Raw genomic sequence first — 22,921 nt, 5'->3', positions numbered from 1 at the left:
CGGCGGCGCGTCACGTGTGCGCGGCCGAGCCGAGCCCAGCCGAGCCGGGCCGGGCCGGGCCGGGCGGGGAGGAGGAGGCGGCGGCGGAGGCGGCAGCAGGCTGCGCTGCCCCGGGCGCGACATGTCCCACCAGACCGGTATCCAAGGTATACCCGCGCTGCTCTCCCCCGCGAGCTTTAACCGCCGCCTCCGTACCGCGGTGCCCACCTGCCTTTCGTGACAGGGCCCCCCCCATCTTCCCTCCTCTCCCCTTAGCCAGCCGGGCGGAGCAGCGCCGTTGTGGCCGTTTAACGGGCCGTTCCCGGCGGAATTCTTTTCCCCCCGCCCCTGCCGCGCTCTTTGTTCGCCGCGGGATGGCGGGGGAGGTGGGGTGGGGTGGGGGGGTGTGTGAAGCTCGAACCCAGAGCTTCGTCCCCAGTCAGGCGAGGACTCGCGGGGTTTATTCGCACGGCTAACCGCTCCTGTCCGCCTTCGAGCGGTGGGGAGCCCGCCTGAGGAAAGTATTCACTGTAAAAAAAACATAAACGGCGAGCAGCCCCCCCCCCCTCCCCGGCCCCCCTCTCCTCAGGTAACTTCCCCGAGCGCGGGCTGTCCTGCTGCGGCGGGGCGAGTCCTGAGGTGACAACCGGGGCCGGTGGGGGCTTCCCCGGGCACCTCCCGCCTTTCCCGGCTTTGGGAGAAGCTGTCCCCTGCCTGGGGGTCACCGCAGGCGGGTTTGGGATGGGATGGGATGGGTCGGACAGGGTGGGAAACGCCGAGGGTCGTTTTGCTGGGTCCGTTTGGGACGGGAGCCCTGAGGAGAACCAGGAGCCCCGGGGCAGGGAAGGCCGCTGAAGAGCCCATCACTGGAGGCCACGAAGGGGAAAAAGGGGGGGGGGATCCTTGTTTTGCTCATGTTTCCAGGCCTTGGAGGGGGGCGAGGAGCAATTAGAAGACGGCAGCGTATTGTTTCTCAGTATTACCGGGTCCCCCCCGCATCACAGAATTGCTAAGCAGGGATTATACTGCAGGATTATGGGGGGGGGGGCGGGTGTCGGGTTTTACTGCCTCGATTTCTGCGGTCTGCTTGTTCGGTGACTAGTACCGTGTACTTTGCCTGCTCTCCCATATTTATTGTTGAAGGTGACTTTTGTCCCAGCCACAGCAGCTCTTAACTGCTCTTCTGTTCCCTTTTTTGTCCATCGGCTGCATTTGGTCTGCACCCTTTCGCCTCTCTTCTTTTCCTTTCCCGCATGCCAATTTTTGCTCTTTTTTTGCTGCTTCTTGTCTTAAGTTTTCAACCCTTCTCAGGCGAGAGGTGCGTCTGAGATAGCTTTTTTTCCAGGCTGGGGAAAACTGTTACAGTGGCTCTTCATTCCCTTGTTCTCTCTCCTGGCAATGCTGGAGGGAGGAGCAGAAGAATATCCTGTTGCTTACCACAAGCAAGAAAAGTGGCTGAGCCTCTTCTGTTGCTCTCCTTCATGTCTTTGAGAATCTTTTGTCCTCTGAGGAGAGCTGTAGAGAACTCGGAAGGCACTAATCAGGAGTCCTGCTTGCAGCAAAGCATCTGCTTCTGCAATTTGGAAGAGCAGTAGCACTTGTTGTGCCACTGCTGGCTTTAGCTACAAACAGGCTACTGTCACTCATAAACAATTCCAAGATTTGGCAGCATGGGCTGCTCTTTTCTGGCAACAGAAATGAAGTCATGGGGACAGTGATATGTACCAGGCCGTTGCTAAAAGGACTGGACTTTCAAACAGGCCAGTGCAGATAAATAGCATAGGAAGTTGCAGAATGCGTTGAGCTGTGGGAGAATACACTTAGAATATGTTCACAGTCTTCTAAATTTAAAATTAATATTCCCTGTGAAATATTTGTGAAATAAACTCAAATTTTAATTCTGTAGGTCTCTGCTATGCAGAAAGTTTAAGTAGAAAATCACATTGCTCTCTTGTGAATTTTAAAACCTTTATGAGAAAAAAAAAGCATAGATCACTTGATAGTGAGGTGGTTTCTCAAATGTCTTGTCTCAAAATGTTACTTCAGGAGCTGTCACAGTTCTGGTATTGGTGCAGGGACTGCTGCATTTTGGTCTCGTTTTGGTGTGTAGGGTTGAAATGAGAGAACAAAGAACAAAAACGTAATAGACAAGAAGAGGACAAAAAAAAGTCCTGGGGGAACCGAAAGGTCTAGAAAGTGGTGCAGCATTTGCATGCTGAATGGGATGGTGAGGACCAGCAGAGACAATTAGAAAACCTGGCAGCAGATTACAGTGAGGGTCTGTACTCGTTAGCAGGAAGATGCTAACTGGGATGAAGCTGGGGTTGGACTGGTAACCCAATGCAGTTCAGTTTGTTTAACACCCCCTTTCCCTCCCACATCATTTTGGAATTTCAGAATGGGCCTGGGCATCACTTCGATGGGCATAAATTTAAAATGTTTTGCGTATGGACAGTAATGTTGCTGGATACCATCTGACCATCTGTTCAGTTGGCCTCAACCTGACTATAAATAATCCATTTTATTTGTTTCCTGGTTTGATGTTTGTTTTGCTGGTGCTATGCTGCATGCTGTAGGATTACTTAAAGGACCAGCTTGCACTAAATGTTCTTTGATAAATGCTGTACAACCCCCTGTCTACAGTATAATTAAACTGATTTGCACTCAGGTTATTTAGCAAAGCAGTTGAGATAAGAATGATCTTCCCATGACTCAAGCACAGTTCTTCAGTGTGCTTAGGGAATTGAGTCTATCATGTTTGCGGTGTAGTGTCAATGTGAATTATGGATGTTTTAAAATATTTTTAAGTTACTTCTTTGTAAATTCATTATAAAGCTATCCTGTTGTGCTAGGTTGGGATTTGAACAGTGCCATCAAGATACATAGAAAGAGGTAAGGTGGTATGAAAGATGAGCAATGAGTGGCAGCCTTCACTGGTACTCTTCAGAGGCGTGTCCTTAGGAAAGACCAGCACTCTTGCCAGACAAGCTCTAACATTTTCCTGGCAGGCGTAAAGTTTCTGTCTGAAAGTTTGTACTAAGACTGCAGACTTCATGAAGCTATTGTAATTTGAGATGCGTCATATTTTTATTGTGTTGCTGTGTTAACACTGAAACCTGAGAATAATGATGTGATGTCACCTTTAATTTTCACAATGTTGAAAATCATACGGTGTGCTAGAAAGCAGGGCTATTTCATAATGTTGCTTGTCATCTTTTTGTGGCATGCCAGTGGCTGGAACAGTATGCAGCATAGAGGGAACATCACTCCTGTGTTCCTTTTTCAGTCCAACTTTGTAGTGAGGGGCCAGATGTACATTTTTCCAGTGTTGTTCTTACTTTCATGAATATTCTTTGTTCTAGGGAAGTGAAATGTGTTAATTTGGTTACTTATATTTTCTCTTTTTCAGCTAGTGGAAGTGTTAAAGACACCTTTGTTGGAGCCAGAAATGGACAATACAGGCTTTTAAAAATAGTCATTGACAATGGTTAGTCAAATTTTAATCTTTTCTCTGATTCTTTTAGATATTTTCCCAGTTGGTTTTGTGACCTAAATGTGTAATTGTTTAAAAAACAAAACTGCAAAACTTAATGTTACTAAGGTCTTTCATATACAGAAGGCAACATTTAAGTTTTGGTGATGCTAAGCTTTTCAGTATGATGCTACAGTATTTTTGCATTTGAATTTTTCTTCCAAATGTCATTTCATATATTATCAAGAACAGCTGTGTATTTCACATGGATAATATAAATGAGCTTACTCTTATCTTCTTACTAAAGAAAGAGTAGAGGAAAAAGAATTCCACACCTGTGTAGTGTTTTGGCACTTTGGTTACTTTTATTAGAGAGAGAGATTCTTACACAGTAGCTAGTCACTTTAGATGAAGTATATGTGTTATCTGCCTTTTATACTGGGATCAGCTGTGTGTAGAAAGTCCTGTTAAAGCAGATGTTTAAGTAGTAATCTGGCTACACAGAAAATACCTTTAAAATTCTGTAACTTTGGACAAATTTTCAAAGCTAAAACTCTTCCTTAAATCTCACGTATATGTATAAATACAAAATTACACAATTTGTTGCAGAACCTGAGTTTGATCTTTGAGTTTCTTGGCAAGTGATCAAGGCTGCAAACATTGCAAGATAGAATGCATAATTACTTTTTTTTAATAGCAATGCTGGTTGACTGTATAAGACACTTAATGGTTTAGTCCATCTTTTCAAATATGTCAAATGCGCACCTTGGTTTTTTTGTTCTTTCTAGAGTTCATTTATTTACAGTACACTGAAATACCTCTTAGCTGGAGAAAGGTACATGTGTGTACATGTACATACGCATACATACTTTTATTGCTAGGTAAATAACCCACTGTTACCTTCTTTTTGCTTTTCTTAGGAAGTCTTCTGACATTTTAATACTGCTTTCCTTAAGGAAGTGGCAATAGTAACATTATAGGCACGTCACTGTGGTAAAGTCTCACTAGCACAAGGTAGCAAATGCTAGCATACCATTGATTTCCCCCCCCCCCCATTAGGCAAGGTAAACCAATATGCTTTTGTGTGTATGCTGCTTTTTAATATGAATTGAAGCCTAGAAATAAGATGCAAATGGAAGACATTCCCTTTTTTTTTTACTTTTTGTGTGTGCGTGTATATCTATGTGCATTTTGTCTCTATGTAGAAGCAGAATCCAGTCTTTAATACTATTTTGCACAGTTCAAAAAGAAACCTGTAAAACTCCCAGAATACTGGAAGAGGGACAGTTGCCTCATCTGTCTGCAGGAGCTTTCAGCAGCTGCCCTTAGTCAACAGATAATAGTCAAAATGAGTTCTGCTAATCTGAGTTAATAAGAGAAGAGGTTTGCAGCTGGGCAATAGTTCCTCTGATTGTATTTTTCTATCTTAAATCCAAGTGAGTGTAAAGCCACCTAGAGTTCAGAATTGGCAAGTACATTCTGAATACTTTGGTCTATGTGTTCAACTTCAGCTACTTTGCATCTAATTCAGAGAAAGGCCAAACACCCTCTCCCTGAGCTGTTCATGTTCTGTGACTTACTGTGGTGGAGTGCCTTTCTCTGAAAATTTTGCTGTAGAGGCATTTGTATACTGTTGAACTTTTGTCTGAAGTTTTAGAAATTGGGTCCTAGACTCTTAAAAGATATTTTGTATACTGCCTTCTATGATGGTCCTCAAGCTGTTGTAGGATCTCATTTAAACAAGGTATTTCTGTGTTGATTGTGCGGGCTAGTATTTATTGAGAAGCTGATAAATATTTTGAAAGGCACTATACTAATAGTTTCCTTTGGAAGCTGAGATGTGATTTATAAATAAGAGAAAAATCTTGTTGCTACAGCTGTTCACATAATTAAATCTCATCTGAAGTATTCTGTACAGACTTAAGCCAATTATACATAATAAACAATTTCAGTCATTTAAAGAGACCATAGTTATGAAGCTGTATTAGAAAGAGGTTTATCTACTTACATAGTCAAGTTAAAGTGATCAGTGCAAGCGTATTCATTCCAAACTCTTTTCACTGTGTAACTGAGTTATTGACTTCTTACAATGACTACAAATGCTAATATGTTACAGCAAGAGCATCGATAATTCTAATTCTAAAATTGAAAAGCTTGCTCTCATCTTGTTTCTACTTAAGTATTCCAATTTGAAAATAAACTAACTGGCAGAAGACAGTTTTTATTTCCCTTCTGTGTACCTTATGCTAAAAACACTCTTATCCCTTCAGATCAAAGAACTTGATGACAACCAGCATATTACTTCTCAACTATTTGTATTTGGGTTAAAGTAAGTTAGGGTTTGAAAGTACGCAGCTTTGGTAGGAATTCACCCGCTTTCACTCTGACTGTTCTTGACTTCCATTCTTGTGGGCATAATTATCGAAGATGAGGTGTCTGAATAACTGTTTATTGCCAATTTTGAGAAACGGTACTAACTGTATTGTTGCTAACCTGTAGCTTTGGTTATTGGTTATAGAGCAGCTTGTTGTGGGATCCTCTAGGCAGCCAGTTGGATCATGGGAAAAGGATTATGATTCCTTTGTCCTTCCCCTTCTTGAAGACAAGCAACCATGTTATATATTATACAGACTAGATTCTCAGAATGCTCAAGGATATGAATGGATCTTCATTGCATGGTCACCTGATCACTCTCCTGTAAGTAACAGTCGTCAGAGGCTTCATGTTGTTAATGATTTTTCAACAGTGCCATTTGATCTGAATCCTAGATATGAAGGAAGAGGATTTGAGAAATGAAGCATTTCCCAACCTTCCCGTCACTTCCCCCCAAGAAAACTGAGAAAAAAAAAATCTTCCTTGAAGCTGACTGAGGAGCAATATCACTGATCTAGATGGAGTCCAGCTGATCCAATTTATTTCTAGCCTGACTGGAGGAGACAAGACAATGTTTTTGCCCTGTCTGTTTGTCTGTCTTTCTGTCAGTGTTTCATGAAAATTCATTGAAAGATACAGGACAGAAATCTCAATGGGTGTTATCATAGAGAGAAGGATTATAGTGTGAGCTCAAGCTGTTTATTCTGTTCAGCTTGCTGGCTGCCCAGCTGACACTCATGGATCTGTGACCTGCCACAGAATATACTGTTTCTTAGCCAGTAGTTAGAGAACACGGGAGGGAACTGAGGTTAGAGTTAAGGATTTCTAGGACAAACTAGATTCTGGGAATGAGAGATAAGGGAAGACAGAAAGTAAAGCTACTCCAGTATTCCTACTATTTTCACTAGCAGTTAGGAAATAGTAAGACACCAAGAGTTGGAGTGCATAGAAGAGATTAGGTGGAAAAGGTGGGGTATTGTGGTGAGGATGGCATGACGGTGAAATACGGTGGGAAGATGGGACTGTTGAGAGAGGAGTAAGTGACTATGTTAGACACAAGTTGATAGGGAGCAAACACCATTAGGTCTTCTACCCCCTGAAAATTTCATTCTTCCACTCTCTAGTTGAAACAAAACTATCTGGAGTCACTGTCAAATCAAAAATAAGAACTTATTTGCAGTCTCTTTCTCAATCTGTGGTATCCATTACTACACAGACCAGTGACAAAACAGGTAAACAATTGTGTTTTTTCCCATTTAAAATTAGTAAAGATTATGTTGACTCCCCCCCCCCCCCCCCCCTTGAAAAGAAGGCTCATACTCTTACTAAAGCTGCAATTTAGTTTTGGAATTACTTTGATAATAATGCATAGTATCATGCCATTGAGAATTTAATAGCCCATGTTAGTATCGTGATCCAGAGCTCTGTGGATTTTAGTCTTTATTAAGAATTACAATTTCACAATGCAGTTTCAACACTTAAAATATTTGTTCAAGAAAGGTGTTTGTTAATGCACTTGGTACACCAATATGCTAGATTCTCTGTGTACACAAAAAAAAAAAAACCAAACCCAAAACAACACTGTTTTGTTATATGCTAGGTTCGTCAAAAAATGTTGTATGCAGCAACACGAGCTACACTTAAGAAAGAATTTGGAGGTGGTCATATTAAGGATGAAGTATTTGGAACGGTACAGGTATGTTTTTCTTTTTATAGTCAGCACATTGACTTTAAATACTAAATATAGTAGCTGATGTTACTGGTATGAATTTGTGGTGTTTCTGTTCTTTTTTGATTAAGGAAAAAAGAGTTAAAAGCTGTGTGTATTATTCCAATGTTAGAATGTAATTGCTCTCATTTGAACAAGTAACTAAGTATTTTTAACAACTTCAGGCTAAGAAGTCCTTGCTTTAAATAGTTATGGAAACTAAGTAATCTAAGAATAATAGGAGCCTCTCTTAATTTTATTGCCTGCATGTGAATCCTCTAAAAGCTGTAACACTCTAATTTTCAGGCCAATTGTATACAGAAGCCATTTTGGATGTATAGTTCTGAATCAGAAGCGGGCTATAACAGCGATCTGTCAGCTGTTAACATCTGAAAACAAATGTTTTTATCTTAAACCAAGGATATTAAGCTATCAGTTCTTTAGAATTTGACCATAAAATGTAGCTCAAGTCCATGGCTGCCATCTTAACTTATGGAGAGAGAATTTTAGTAGCTACTGATGTGTTCAATGAAAATACTAATGGTTGACTGTTCACTTATGGTAAGATAATTGAAAAGTGCATGTATGAAATCTAACAAGCTTCTAAGGGATGTTGAAAAGCCTGCAAGTGCTGTGCATGCAAGGAAATGTGAGGCTATTGCATTACCTTGGTTTCTTTGGGAAATAAGTCTTACATGGTTGTGATGTTTGCCTGTTTGTCAGGCAGACATCAGATAGTCTTGACTTTTTAATCCATTGCCAGTTTTAAAGAAATACAAGTTAGAGTTCTCAAAGGTACAGACTTCCTGTAGCTTTCATGAAAACTGATAATTACTTAGAGATCCAAATTATCATTTCCCTTTTCTTCCTTCGGCAAAGACAGAGAGACTGCAGCAGTTATCTTCTGTTTGGCCTGTTAATTAGTTCATCATATGCACAGATCTGAACCAAAGCACAGCTACTATTGACGCAGGGAGCTGGTGCTGAAGGAAGGGAAGGAGATGGAGATTTGGGGAAGAATAGAGGATGTTGTAGTGGGGAAAAAGCTATGGAAGAAACATGGGCTGTTGTGGTGGACACACAAGTCCCTAAGGACACGAGGCTAGTAATTCTGCTGCTCACAGAGTAAATAATTTGTTATATTAAGCATTAACCTGTGATGGAGGCTTCATTAGCCTAACAGACACACTAACAAACCTCTCTGGAGAGGCTGTATTCTAGAGAAGTAGATAACTGAGTTGCTAAGACCAGTTGCATACTGGCAGAGGTCATGTTATTTTTTTCTTGCCCATTCAATCAACTAATCTCTCACTGCTACTTGCACCAAACCATTAGCAGTCTATGTAATGTGTAGAATTTGCGTCTAGCCCTACAACTCAGAGCCCAAGTCTGAGCTCCCATCTCAATTGTAAGGAGGGAGCATTGCATTTGTCTGTTATTTCAGAATGTGCTTGGGGCACTTAGAGGGCGGAGTCAATGTAACTCGCTTTTCCCAAGTTCATTATGTTACAGCTTAAAATATCTCTGAGTTGTTGGTTTTGGTGTCTTTATAAACTTCTTAATTGTAGGTGGCTTCTAAAGTTCATCTGTGTGAAAATCACAGCTTCTTCAAGGTATTCAAGTCACAAACCTCAGTCAGAATCTTGGTCAGCATCCAGTGGGTTACTCTGTCTTTAATTTGTTAGACACAAGGACGGTTTAGTTGCAACCAGCTCTGTTATCCTGGTGGAACCTGGTTATGGTCCCACCTGCTACTTCACTTGAAACAAGGTATAATGGAATATTGGCACTGGAAATTGTATTTGGGAATGTCTGTCTCTTTCAGAAAGGGAAGAGCTAAGAAGGAGCTTTCTCTTTCTCCCGAGAACTCGAGTATAAAATCACATTCATATGATTGCATATGCATACTGCATATGCATACAATATGCATATTGCATAAACCTTTTATGAGTGACTACCTTAATAAACACAACAGGATTTGCCTCTGGTATCAACCTCTTTGGAGAGGGCCACAACTGACGCTGAGTATTAACAAATTCCCTCAAGTGGTTATCAGAATTCATTGCTTCTGTGTTGTTGCATCCTAAACTATTTGCAGTATCATGTGCTTACTCTCTGTCCTAAGGTAGCATTTCTGTCTCCCATTTTTTAGGTAGAAAACTACCAATAAGTTTCCAGTCTGAGCATGCAAATTTTAAAAGAGAATAGATTTTTTTATTATTATTTATTAGAATTGTTGCAATTCTGTGAGGTTTTGTCCAAGAAGGCTGAATAACTTCATGCACACAGTCTTCATTAATGCTAATCTCTGAATTAGCAAGGTAATTGGGAACCAATTGTGGAAATGCTGTCCACGGTACAACTGGGTACAAGAGCAGCCCAGTGGACCCTGCTGTACAGGAAGATGAGCTGAATTTGCAAATGTACCTACACTTGTAATCCATTCAAATAAAATGACCATAACTGTATGGGAGGTAGCTGCTTTTATGTTGCATAGAACATCTTTGAACAAAACTTAGTATCAAAAAATGATCAATATTGATATTGTGCTTTCAGGATGACGTTTCACTGAATGGATATAAAAAATATTTGATATCACAGTCCTCCCCTGCACCTCTGACTGCAGCAGAAGAGGAACTTCGACAAATTAAGATTAACGAGGTATGTACAGTGTCTTCAAGCGTGGGTGGGAAACTGGGTGCAGAGTTCCAAATGTATTGTAGGGAAAAAGTCTTTCTAGGGTAGAAAAGGGCAGAACAGAAAATGGCAAGTTTCAGAAAGTTTTAGTGGACAAGAATATAGATTTATTTCTCAATGAGTTGAGACTGCAGGATGATGATGGCTGGAATTGAAGTGGCATGATCTTGCTGAGTTTGCAAGGCCTAGTGTCTGAGTCAGAGGTCTCACTACTGCAGAGCTTAATTGTTGCATTTTTGGCTCTTAACATGCTTTTAGTATCATGGGATGTGCTTCATTGTGAAGGGTGACTGAGCACTGGCACAGGTGCCCAGAGAGGTTGTGGAGTCTCCAACTTGGAGGTACTTCAAAAGGCATCTGGACAGAGACCTAGGCAACTGGCTCTAGGTGGCACTGATTGAGCAGGGCGCTTGGACAAGATGACCTCCGGACGTGCCTTCCAACCTCAACCATTCTGTGATTGCCCACATACCTTTCCCATGGTGGTAGAAACTGTAGAGAAAACATAAAATAGCAACTGTTGCAGTGAATGATTGCCAGGAGTATTTCAGCAGCCTTATTCCTAGAGGAAACGTACTTAGCTTCCAGGACCAGTGCACTTGTCTTTGAGAGGAAGTGAACGGAATGCCAGTAAAAATAAAATAGAAATCCAAAACAAGTAGCTAGTCCTTTTAAGAGACTGATTTGCTTTTGCTACAAATGCTTTTATAGAAAAACCTCTAACAAATGCCTTTAACCAAATAGTTTGAGGTTTGCCAGCTAGCTAGTGACTGAAAAGTTTCAGAGGATTTTTTCTCAAATTTTTCCTTCACTTGATCACTGTTTGTGTTCAGGCATGTTTTAAAATAGGTCATGTGCTGATCTTATTAGTGCTTTAGGCTTGTATTTTACAGCTGTGGTACATGTGTTTGAAATATGATTTGTTTCTGCAGCTGGATACCAGCAAACCATCGTGTTAAATGCAGCTCTGAATCTTCTCTCATGTTTTCACTCTACTGTGCTTTTGCTTGCAACTTTGTTGTTTACTGACTTTTTTACAGTGGTATCTTTTGTTATTTTCCATGTCTATTTTTGATTAATCCAATGTAGAAGTGCATTCATCATCATCAAACACTGCATTTTACTTGAACAGCTTTTAAAAAAAAAAACAAAAAACAAAACCACTAATGAATGTAAAACTTTTGTGGTATTGATGATCACTTCTGGTATTGGTATTATCTCTTTTGCACTACATACGCTGTGTTTAACAGCTGATTCATGCAGACTAAAACTTTATGTGCTATTATGAAACTTCAGCAGCAATAGCTGTGCTTTTCAGAGATACGTAAACTGTAGATTGCTGCCATTTTGGCTTTGTTTGAAGCATCTCGCAATACATTAACATGTCATTTCTCTCTTCATTGTTTCCACCATTATGAAGCCTGTAATTAGACTCAGAAAACTATAAAAGCTTTCTGATTAAAAAAAAAAAGAAAGAAAAAAGAGTTTTTCATATGTATATTCTTTCATAATTACCCTAAGAAATATTTTACTGGGTCAGATCAAAGGATCACCTAGTCTGCTGTCAAGTCCCTGAGGGAACAACAGCACAAATCTGGGAAGGGTGTAAGAACATGGCAAGAAGGCCATGATAATTCCCTTGAATACTCTTCTGTTGCCTTAGCGTTTGCAGGTAGGGATCTTCCTGAGCAAGAGATGATGTCTTACTTTATAATTGTTCTTAATGGGTTTTTCATCCATCATCTAGTCTTGTTGTTTTCTAAATCCACATAAAGTTTTTGTTGGCCACAGATCCTATGGCAATGTATTCCACAGCTTGACAAAGTACTATGTAAAGAGCCACTGCCTGCTATCTACTAGTTTATTCTGATATCCCTGCAGATTGTGTGGGGAAGGCAGAGAAAAGTCACTAAGTCATTCCTTGGTTTCCCCCTCCCCTTTGATAAAGCCAACTGTATCCCAGAAAGCCACTGTATCCTGGGCTGCATCAAAAGAAGCCTGGCCAGCAGGTCGAGGGAAATGATTCTCCCCTTCTACTCTGCTCTGGTGAGACCCCACCTGCAGTACTGCGTTCAGCTCTGGGGTCCTCAGCACAAGAAAGACAGGGACCTGTTGGAGTGGGTCCAGAGGAGGCCACAAAAATGGTCAGAGGGCTGGAGCACCTCTCCTATGAAGAACGGCTGAGGGATTAGGGTTGTTCAGCCTGGAGAAGGCTCCAGGGAGACCTTACTGCAGCCTTCCAGTACTTAAAGGCGACTTAAAAAAAAGATGGGAACAGACTTTTCAGTAGGGCCTGTTGCAATAGGATGAGGGGTAATGGTTTTAAACTAAAAGAGGGTAGATTTAGACTAGATAGAAGGAAGAAATTTTTTGCGATGAGGGTGGTGAAACATGGGAACAGGTTGCCCAGAGAGGCTGTAGATGCGCCGTCCCTGGACACACTCTAGGTCAGGGTGGAGGGGGCTCTGAGCAACCTGATCGAGTTGAAGATGTCCCTGCTCATTGCTGGGGGGTTGGACTAGGGGACCTTTAAAGGTCCCTTCCAACCCAAACCGTTCTATGATTCTACTATATCCGTGGGCCTCTGTATTCCTTATCAGTTATCTCTTTCAGGCTGAAGAGTCCTAATCTAGGTAGTTCTTCCTCCTAGAGAAGGCACTCCGTACTTCTGATCCTTTTGCTTTTCTCTGCAGTTTTTCCAGTTCTGCTATAAAATTTATGAGATGGAGGGATGGGGAAGCCAGAACTGTATGTGGTATTCAGGATGCAGGCATGTTACTGATATCTACAGTGTGTAATGATGTGTTCTGTTCTCTACTCTTTTTCTAATAATTTTTAACCTCTCAGTTGTGGGTGGGGAGTGTTGGGGTTTGGTTGGTTTTTTTCTGGGTTTTTTTTTTTTGGTTTTTTTTTTGCCAAGACTGGCCACTGGGCTTATATTTTCAGAGTCATTCAGTGTGACCTGCAAGGTCTTGCTCCTGAATGGTAGTAGCTAGCTCAACCCCGTCACCATACAGGTAGAAGAGAATTGTTTTTTTTCCTTCTGCGTATGTTACTTTACATTTATTCACAGGAAATTTCATCTGCCATTTTATCCACCAATTAGCAGCCATCACTAACAAATCTTATGGTGTGAATTTACTATTTTTAAGTGACTTAGGTGTTTTTGGTTTGCTTTAATTATCTGAAATATGTTGCAGTATGGACAAGTAGATTTTGTTCATTTTCTTAAATGTGGAGTTATGATGGGTTACTCTCTTCCCTTGCCTGTCCCCATGTTTCACAGCTCACTTTTATGTTTGGGGTTTTTTTCTACCTGCATTTTTATATGGTTTCTATAGTATGGTATTTTATTATGGTTTATTATTTTTGTGATGCGTATTTTATGTTTATTAATCAGGCTTTTATGCAGATATATTTTGCAAATATTTTTTATATAACCTCCTTCATAAATTTGTCAATCTTTATACAAAAGTAAGCTCTTCCACCTGCTTTCTTCTCCTCTTTCCTTGTTTCTGACAAGCTGTTCCTTAAAATGTGGAGTATAATTTAGTGTTGCCCCAAGTATCTTTGTTTTTCATTTTTTTATTAGTTTGTGTCATCTTTCATTAGTGTCTCTTTTTAATTAAAGCTGAACATCTTCTAGTTGGTAGATCTGAGACCCACACTTTCCATTTTGTACACTTTTCTGATTTTTGCTGCTTCATCACCAATGTTAAATATATTTGTGAAATTATAAAAGGAAGTCAATATATTCAAAAGCTAATACTTAGACAATAAGTTCAGACTTGGGAAAATGAAGCGGGAGCTCATTTTGAGAGAAACTGCATGAATGTTAAGATAAATATAAATTCTTGAAAAATGGCTTTAAAATAACTGTTCTTTTCTCTCAAGTAATTTGTAACTAACATAACTGGATTATGAACAATTGTCTAGCTTGCAGTTACCTTGGATTTTTTTACTTTATGTTAGACCTTTTAGAGGTTAAAACTTAAGATTTTGTTTGGTTTTGTTTGCTTTCTTTTTTGGTATAGGCTTTTGGTGGGAGGGTGTTGAAACAGGAGGGAGGGAAGTTACTTTGTTTTTCCTTCAAGAAGATCAGTTTGTCTCATAAGACATAATTTCTCTTTTCCTCTGAAAATTTTGACTGCCTAGAAATGACATTTGTATGTTTCAATCTAAAATTTTTCAAGATACAACAAAGTTTATGAGCAACACTGTCAGTTCAAAAGTATAACACAGCATATGAAAATCAAGCTCTTTCCTCCTGGCTTATTGTACCTTTATACCAGAATTTAACTTAGAGCTTCTTCACTGACACTTGAGCCAGTTTTCCCTCTCATGATTCTGTTGGCTCTGCAAAGCCAGCTGTTTCAGAGATATGAAACTGTTTTCAGGTTAGCAAACAAACATGACCTGTAAATTAAAAAATGCAAATCTGTTGTGTAAGGGGGTGATATTTTAGGGTGGTTTATTCTTGGAATAGCTACTGCTAACGCTGGGTGTAACCATATGCAATGCATTGTCAGTTATTGTATGAAACCAAATAAATGCTTGCAAAGGTTTCCGTTTACATCTCAATTGACTTGTGTTCCAGGTACAGACGGACATTGGCGTAGATACCAAGCATCAAACGTTGCAAGGAGTAGCATTCCCCATTGCTAAAGAAGCTATTCAGGCTTTGGAGAAATTGAAAAATAAGAAACTCAATTATGTACAACTGGCAAGTATAAAATACTTTAACTATTTTTTAATAGTGAGTATAAAATATATTACCCGTACATTAAACAACATGCATTCATGACGTACACTCATAAATTATCATTTTGTATTAGATTAATTCAAATTTTTTTTCCCATCCTGTTGTGTTCTCTGGTTTGCTTTCTGTGTATTAACTATATTCAGGTTTGCTTTGTTAACAGCAAATTGATATGAAAAACGAAACTATTATTTTGGCCAACACACTTCATACTGAACTTAAGGACTTGCCAAAAAGAATTCCAAAGGATGCTGCGCGTTACCACTTTTTCCTGTATAAGCATGCCCATGAAGGAGACTATTTGGAATCCATAGGTATGAGAAGATTTCCCAATATGAAATTTCATTGGCTTGTTTCAAGTACTTTAGTAATTCTGAGGTGCAGAGAAAGATGTGTCATAAAAGTAATCTATCAGCATGAGCATAAATTTCAGAGTCATTTGGTTGTGAAACTGACTTCTGAAGAGTCCTTATGTTTAGAAAGCAGTGAGCTATCTCTTTTGATTATGAACACCCATAAATCAGTCATCATGTGAAAACATAAAGATACTGGCCATTCTCTCATCCTCTATTTGAAATGAAACACTTGCTGAAGCAAAAAAGATCCCCAAAAGAGGTGTCACATTTTTCCCCTTTTAGACTGCATAGTTCATTTGCATTGCCTCCCTGCTGTAAATGAGTTTATGATACCGGTTTTGATGGAGTGTAGTTATGGTCTGATTTGTGTTGTTTTTCTGCAGTTTTCATCTACTCTATGCCAGGGTACACCTGTAGTATACGAGAACGAATGCTCTACTCTAGTTGCAAAAGTCCACTGTTAGAAATTGTAGAAAGACAGTTGTGGATGCCGATAATTAGAAAGGTAAGTACACTGGCTATACTGGTATTTTCTCTATCCCTCTGTTCCCTTCTTAATATCTAACTATAACTGGCTCTGCCACCATGTTCTCTAAACAATGAAAAGTGTTGTGTAACTATTAAAGTTTGTCCTGAACAAGAAATACTTGTTGATAAAGCTCCAGATACAAAGTTAAGTCATGGAAGGCTTTCTCTGGTTATTTCTACACTTTCATAGCTTTAACAAACATACCCTTGTGCATCAAGGGGAGTCTCTGAGAGTACTTTGGAGGACTGTTTAGAACTAACATGATTTCTTACTAAAAGGCCTGTCGTATTTTGGACCACAACACATTGCTGTTGTTAAACACTAAATTCCTTTAAAGCCAAGGTTATTTAAGGATTTTCAAAATAATTTTAAGCTGCAGTTCTGGAACTTAAAACTGCTGCCTTGGGAGTCCTTGATGGGCCAAACAAGAACTTGCAAGTAAGCTGATCTTTTCACATGATAGAGATTTTACTACTATGCAATAAGTTGCTTCTCACTTCCAGAGCAGAGACCATAGGAATGGTCTATAGGAATGTGACCTATGGTTACATTCTTAACATATGTGCTGTGAATTGAGGCTTGGTTTCTGTGGGGATTACGTCCACCTAAAAACCAGCAGAGTTAATACTACCCATTTTTACTGAGGTGACATGAATTAAGTAGATTATCACTATGTGTTTTTATATGTAGTTATTAGAAACTTGCTTTCTACAACAAAATAAAGGCACCATGTGACTCCTGAAATTCCTGTAGACCTGTTTCTGAAGCATGTACTTGTAACAGCAATACTGTGCCTGGCTGGCAGGTCTGTCAAGTGCTATGGTTGGCGGGCCATGAAGTGCTGAATGCTCAGCAGAGCAGGGCCGAAGGATTTCTCTGAATTCTGAATTCCTGCAGTTCCGAACAATGGGGTTTGGCTTGAGAACAGTATTTTCTTTCCATTCAGGTTTATACGCTTAAATTTTAAAAACCAAAACAGCCCCCCTTTTTGTTCATTAACCTTATTTTGGTTTTTCCCTGGCTTGAATACTTGCTGAGTTGCAGTAGCCAGCTAATCATATAAGCTGTTTGTACTCCTCCCCTTCCATCTCAACAGACAACAATATGTATGCACATTGCTTTTACAATTACTGAAAATGAGTTTTAGTGAAAAAAAATTAATTCTTAAAATGTGGAGGTTGCGTTGGGACAATGAAAAGTTTTGATTTTAGAGGGGAAAAATAAAGAAAGGAAATTGTAGTTCTGAAAGATCCGCATGCTGCTTCCTCACCTCTTATTAAGGAAGTTACTTTACAGATGAGTAAATAAGCACTTGTTTCCACATGGAATGTGTACTCCTAGATAGTATTAACATATACACTGTGCTAAAGCTTGGGACAGAGGAAGTTTCTTGGCATATGTACTGTGTAGTTGTGCTTATATTTCAGGAAAAATAATTAAATTAGGTCACACTTAATACTGGTAAGAGTATAGTGGATTCTCAGAAAAAATATCCAAGATTGCTCAGGGCATTAGGCACAAGTTGGAGAATATTTCATGCTAGATTCTGAACATTATCGCACATACGGTTTTAATATAGTATTTCGAGCTTCAGCAAAATTTCAAAATGTTTTTAAACAGGTCTTTTAAGATGAATAATGTAAACATTGTTTTTTTTCCCAGATTGAAATAGATAATGGTGATGAGTTAACTGCTGACTTTCTTTATGAAGAGGTTCATCCAAAACAACATGCTCACAAACAAAGTTTTGCTAAACCAAAAGGTCCTGCAGGGAAGAGGGGAATACGAAGACTGATTAGAGGTCCAGCAGAGACTGAAACTCCTAGTGATTAGAAACTGTTGTTTGCATTTGTTATAAAGTATTACAGTAAGAAATGAAATTCTGGCTTTTGGTAATGAACTGAAATCATTCCATTCATAGATGCTAGGGGAAAAAAAAAAGGCTGTTTTTACTCTTCTCTCTTCTGACCTCAACACTTCTTATATTGTTACAGGATTATATTTGTTGACTGTGTTTTATGACATGTGGAAGAGCTAATTATTTCAAAGCTAGAAGAGGAAAACTAAGCTAGTACCCCTTTATTTTAAATTAGAATCCGTTATTTAATAGCTGTACATGTGACCATAAACTTTTGCAGACTAAGATTATTAAGCCCATGTATTCTGTGGGTAAGCTGCAGCTGTATGCCTAGATAACAAACCTGTATTCTTATGAGTAGCCTATTGAAACCCATAAGGCTTTCCATGTGGGAAGAGCTGAAGGGCTATGTAGCATTGTCCCAGATAAATCCTTATTTTTCCTTGTGGCTGCAATGGACAATAGTACAATAGAAGGTTTTCTTCTGATTTTGACATGATGTATTGTTGGGTTTTGTTGTTGTTTTGTTTGGCTTTTTTGTAATAGAAAAGATAAACTAAAATCAGTTATCCATCAATTAGTGTAAGCGTTCAGGAATAGCTGGGTGTTTTCCCATGCAAAAGCATAGTCATTTAAAATTTATAACTAATTTAATGGAATTGTCTTTTAAAGAAATCTGACAAAACCACTACAGCTTTGCCAGACTTCTATACCACTCATAAGCCTTGCATAGTAAGTACTGAATGACCAAGTAAAAGGTGATTAAAAGTGCGTGAGTTAGTATATACAGTAGATTATGGAGCTGCTTTCAAAGCAATATGCTTAAAGTTTCTAATAAATAATTGATTATCTGTGCAATTGGATCTAAACCTGTGCAAGTTCAGTCAAAATTGAATAGATTTGCATCATAACAGTGAGTTATTCTTGAGATCCTAGTGTGTTTGCAGTATCAACTGCAATTTTAACTTTCAAAGTATTCTGAAAATGACTTTTCCTAAATGTTTGAACTTTAATAGTAACTTAAATCTGTAACAAAATCCAACTAGCTCTGGAATAACTGCTGGCAGCACCTGGTTAGGATTTTGTCTTTCCCCCCCCTCTCCAGAAGTACTAAAATCAGCCAGAATAGTCTAAACTTGATTAAACCATCAGTAATGTGTTTAATAGAAAGAGGAAAAATAGATTATTTTAATAAATGGATTAAAGAAGAATTAGATGTGGAAGTCAAGTATTGGATGACCTTAAATATTTAAAATTGTGTAATGAGGCAAATACTAGTGGATAGATTATATTCCCCAGAGGGGACTTGCTTTTTAGTGTCTTGTATGTGAGTTTTGTGGGGTTTGGTTTTGTTTGTTTTTTGTTTTTTTTAAAGCTACATGGGAGTTGCAAGTCTTGGTTCACTGCATATTATCATAGGTGCTGGTTGTACACATTATATAGCTGAATCGCGTGTTTACCTGGTGGAAGATAGATTTTTAACCTAGTTTTGTAGGGAAATAATGCTTTGACACTACTAGTTCCTGATAAAATTTGTTTTATATATTATTTTGTTTAGAGATACTAGCTTGTTATCGATGTTTGAGATTGCACTATATAATGTGAAGATTGCAATAGTTGTTGGTTTTACTGTGGGTTTTTAGATGCAGTAGAAATTTGACACCTCAGCTTGTTTCATTTAATCTTATACACTACATCAATCCAATTCAACAGCTCCTGATCCTCGGCTCATGTCCTGCTTGCCCTTAGCTACTGTGTTCTTTTTCTGCCTCTTGCCTTCTCCCCCCAGGGCAAGGCGCTGGTCTTCGAAGCCGTTCTTCTATATACTACCTGGCAGGCAAGCATCATTGCTTTTTAAACATGGTTAATGTGTGTGTGCAGCTCATTGTATGCTGTAATTAAATGTATTTTTAGTTGAATTCTGAATCTTTTCAGCACACCTAATTCACTTTGGGGTTTTTGTTTGGGTTTTTTTTTTTTAAAGGAAAACCTTTGAGTGTGGCAGTTAAAAATTGCTGCTAGAGGGTTTGTTTGAATTTAGTATTCCTGCCCATGTGTCAGCCATACCAAGAGTGCACATACATTTTTACACTTACTTGAGCCAGTAAAACTCAATTTTTTTTAATACCAGGTGTTTTAAATAATGAACAGTTTGACCTGATACGGTTCTGTGCATGTTGTGTTTTGGTTGGGTTTTTTTTCCTAATCCTGCCCTAGGTAGATGAGGATAGGAGGTAGAAACCTTAATCTGGAAGATGGCGAGAGCTGGTTAAGTGATTATGCAAGGGCATTGATAACGAGCTGCTTTAGAGTTCGGCCCAGACCAGACATTGTAAGTTACCTTACTTGAAAATACTCTGTGTGGGTGTACAAACCCCTGAGCAGCCAGCACAGCGCTGTGTCCCGAGCGTATTTCCCCCCTCCTCGCCTCTAAAAGAGAATGGTGTGAAGTCTTGCACTGCCCACTGCCTCTCCAGGCCTCTCGTAGCTATTCTCCTGACAAAGCAATAAGCATCATCTGATCTTTTTGCAAGATCTATCACGTTTACATCTGCATAGTGGCCTCACATAACACTACTACCGTTAATGAATGTTCAGAGCCAGCACAAAATGAGGGCATTAGTGGAAGTTACTCCTTTAACTGTCTCTGGTCATTTAATAATTGAAAGTGTCTGTTCAAATTGTTGTTGGCCTTCATAAAGCCCAAAAGCAATGCAGCTGCTTGCAGTTAACTCACAAGCTATTAAATAGTTAATTAACATAACAGGTAATTATTTTTGAACTGTTTATATTGCAAGGTAGGGAGAATTAGATCTTTTAAAACACTCCTGTCAGAAGTTTGTAAAACTAATCAAGGTAACTGCTCTATTACTTGGAGAAACACTTTGATAAAGGAAACTTTTGATTTACGGTGTCTATGCATTCAATGAAAACCACCTTCATATGCTAAAATTAACTAAGTTTCTCTATTTTGTAATTTACTTTATAAATAAAGATTGATGCTTTAGATTGGTGTTGTCTGAATCGTTTCATACTCTCTTTAACAAAGATCTATAGTCTAACATCACAATGCGTAAGAGGCAGTTCCCGCGGGACTAGAAAGTGGTATAGAAAAAGTGGTTGCAGGCTGTAAGAAGGGAGGTGGGCAGGAACAGAATTCCTGGCTTTTGCTATTGAGAGAAAAATCAGTATGTTACAAACAGCTACTTTCCTGTTGCCTTCTGGAAGCAGCACTGAGGCCTCCATCGCAGGATCCAAGCGTGATCATCTCTTGAGGTTTTTATGCTGTCAGTAATAAGCCCCTTCAAAAAGTTCTTATATCCTTTTAAAATGCTGAAGTAGTTGATTAGTAATTTAACAGTTCTATCTGTTGTGACTTGCTCAGCATGAGGTAGTATAATTAATGGTGGTGTTCCAGTAATGGTTTTTGTCTAAACTGAAAGTAGTTCACTTGAAGCTTTCCTATTGACCTCAAAATTCAAGCTGAAAAGAACATTTAGTGGTTTGGCTTTTCTTTTAACTGTCCTGCCAACACACGCCCATGGGGAAATCGGTGATACGGCAATTTTGCAGTTGAAAGAAGGAAATCTGAAGATTTTGGATTGAACTAGGATTTAAGAGAATAATTTTAATGCAAAAATGCAATACAGGAACAAAGTTATTCCTGTAAGAGGAGCAGGAGCAAGGTCAGAGGGAATAGGCTAGGCCCCTGTGTCACCATGAATATCAGATGCAGATTTATTTGCATTTTGGTCAGTGGGTGTTCAATAAAACTCCCAGCTGGCCAGCCCAAATATAAAGGTGAGGCAATTCTTCCCATTTCAATTACATGAAGTACTATGGCTGGTAAAAGCTGTGTCGGCTCAAATGGCAACTGGACAAACTGATCAAAGAACATTTGATAGAGGCTTAATAACTAATGAAGACCTCGCATCCTTTTCAAAGTTAATGAGCCACAAACTGTACAAAGCCACCCTACCCCAATGCAGTACCTCCACACAGGTGTCCTGTGCCTGCATTCCTTCCTCAGAAGCCGTTAGTCCTGGCTGTGCAGACGCCTCTGGTGTGACTCCCGACAGCCCTTCTCTTACCTCCTGTGGCAGGTAGTTGTGGGGTAAGAAAGAGGTTTCCATAACAGCAGTTTTCTTCAGCTCCTTGGCATTTGCTCTTATCTTGCTGCTTCTTTCTAGAGTCTTAGTTGGAATTGCAACAAATCGCTCACTGGTTTTCGTTCATACTTCCTTCTGGGGGCAACTAAATTGCTTTACGTTAGAGTTCTCTAGATCCTTAACATGCAAAAGGCTGGCTCTTTCACCGAGGGCAGTGATCCTCGGACGCCCTCCACGGCACCTTCCCTGCCGAGACAGGCAATAGGGCAGCCACACCAGCCCTGTCTCTGTCCCAAGAACATCTCTCACATGGAGCTTTCTTCACCCACCAGGAACCATACCAAAGTTTCTCTCGCCTCCTGTTCTATGTAACTAGATCATCCCTTTACTCACAAAAAACCTGAATGACTCGAGTTACCGATTTGTGTCCTGGAAAGCTTTACTATAGTAATTAATACAAAGAAGTATGGACCCTAGGATAGGTTGGTTTTGCAGGGAATAAATGAACAAGAAGTCAGCTACTCTTAGCCCCTGTTAATGGCTGTAGGTGCTGACTTTATGAAGACCTCAAAAAAAACTTGGGGGGGAAAGTTCCTTCTCCTTGCACCCTGTGTACTTTTTTTTTTAAAAAAAGTTCTCACAGAAGTTAGTTAGCTTTACCTAATTACCTAACACCTCACACTTTCATTCCTCACCAGAATAATATGAGTTCAAAAAATATTTTTCTTTCCTTGTATGAAATGGTAGCGAAGATGCTTCGTTTCCAGTAAGGGAAAACCACTGCCAAAACTCAGGTGCTGACAGCAGCCCTCCAAAGAGTCGTGGTCTACTGTGACAGAAGAACAGGAGCTCATGTGCTTGTAGCCAAGATTCTCCTAATACTTGGAACATCTCGGCTGGTGCATAAACAAAATTGTTCTACCACACCAGAGGCAAACAGCACTGGCTGGGGAGTTACTGCAGCAAACACACTTCAGGACAACACTGTGGATGTATTTTAGCTCCAGGGAACAGTAAAAAGCAGACATGACCTAATAAGAAACCTTCACATTAACAGCTGGAGATGTTTAAAACTGAAGAA

General features: G+C 39.6%; 1 protein-coding gene across 1 annotated transcript; it reads left to right on the top strand.

The window, feature by feature from the left end:
• The first annotated feature begins 5 nt into the window (after nt 1–5).
• On the top strand, nt 6–20,738 carry TWF1 (twinfilin actin binding protein 1). The gene is made up of 9 exons (XM_069802230.1): nt 6–146; nt 3,389–3,466; nt 5,970–6,148; nt 7,425–7,520; nt 10,089–10,193; nt 14,827–14,952; nt 15,152–15,302; nt 15,728–15,849; nt 17,536–20,738. Exons 1-9 carry the CDS (start codon nt 122–124, stop codon nt 17,704–17,706), a joined length of 1,053 nt encoding a protein of 350 aa, XP_069658331.1. The 5' UTR covers nt 6–121; the 3' UTR covers nt 17,707–20,738.
• Nucleotides 20,739–22,921: the final 2,183 nt, after the last annotated feature.

The sequence above is a fragment of the Haliaeetus albicilla genome, chromosome 14 (genome assembly GCF_947461875.1).
Source record: "Haliaeetus albicilla chromosome 14, bHalAlb1.1, whole genome shotgun sequence".
In the NCBI taxonomy this organism is placed as follows: domain Eukaryota; kingdom Metazoa; phylum Chordata; class Aves; order Accipitriformes; family Accipitridae; genus Haliaeetus; species Haliaeetus albicilla.
This window is presented reverse-complemented; position numbering and strand designations above follow the sequence as displayed.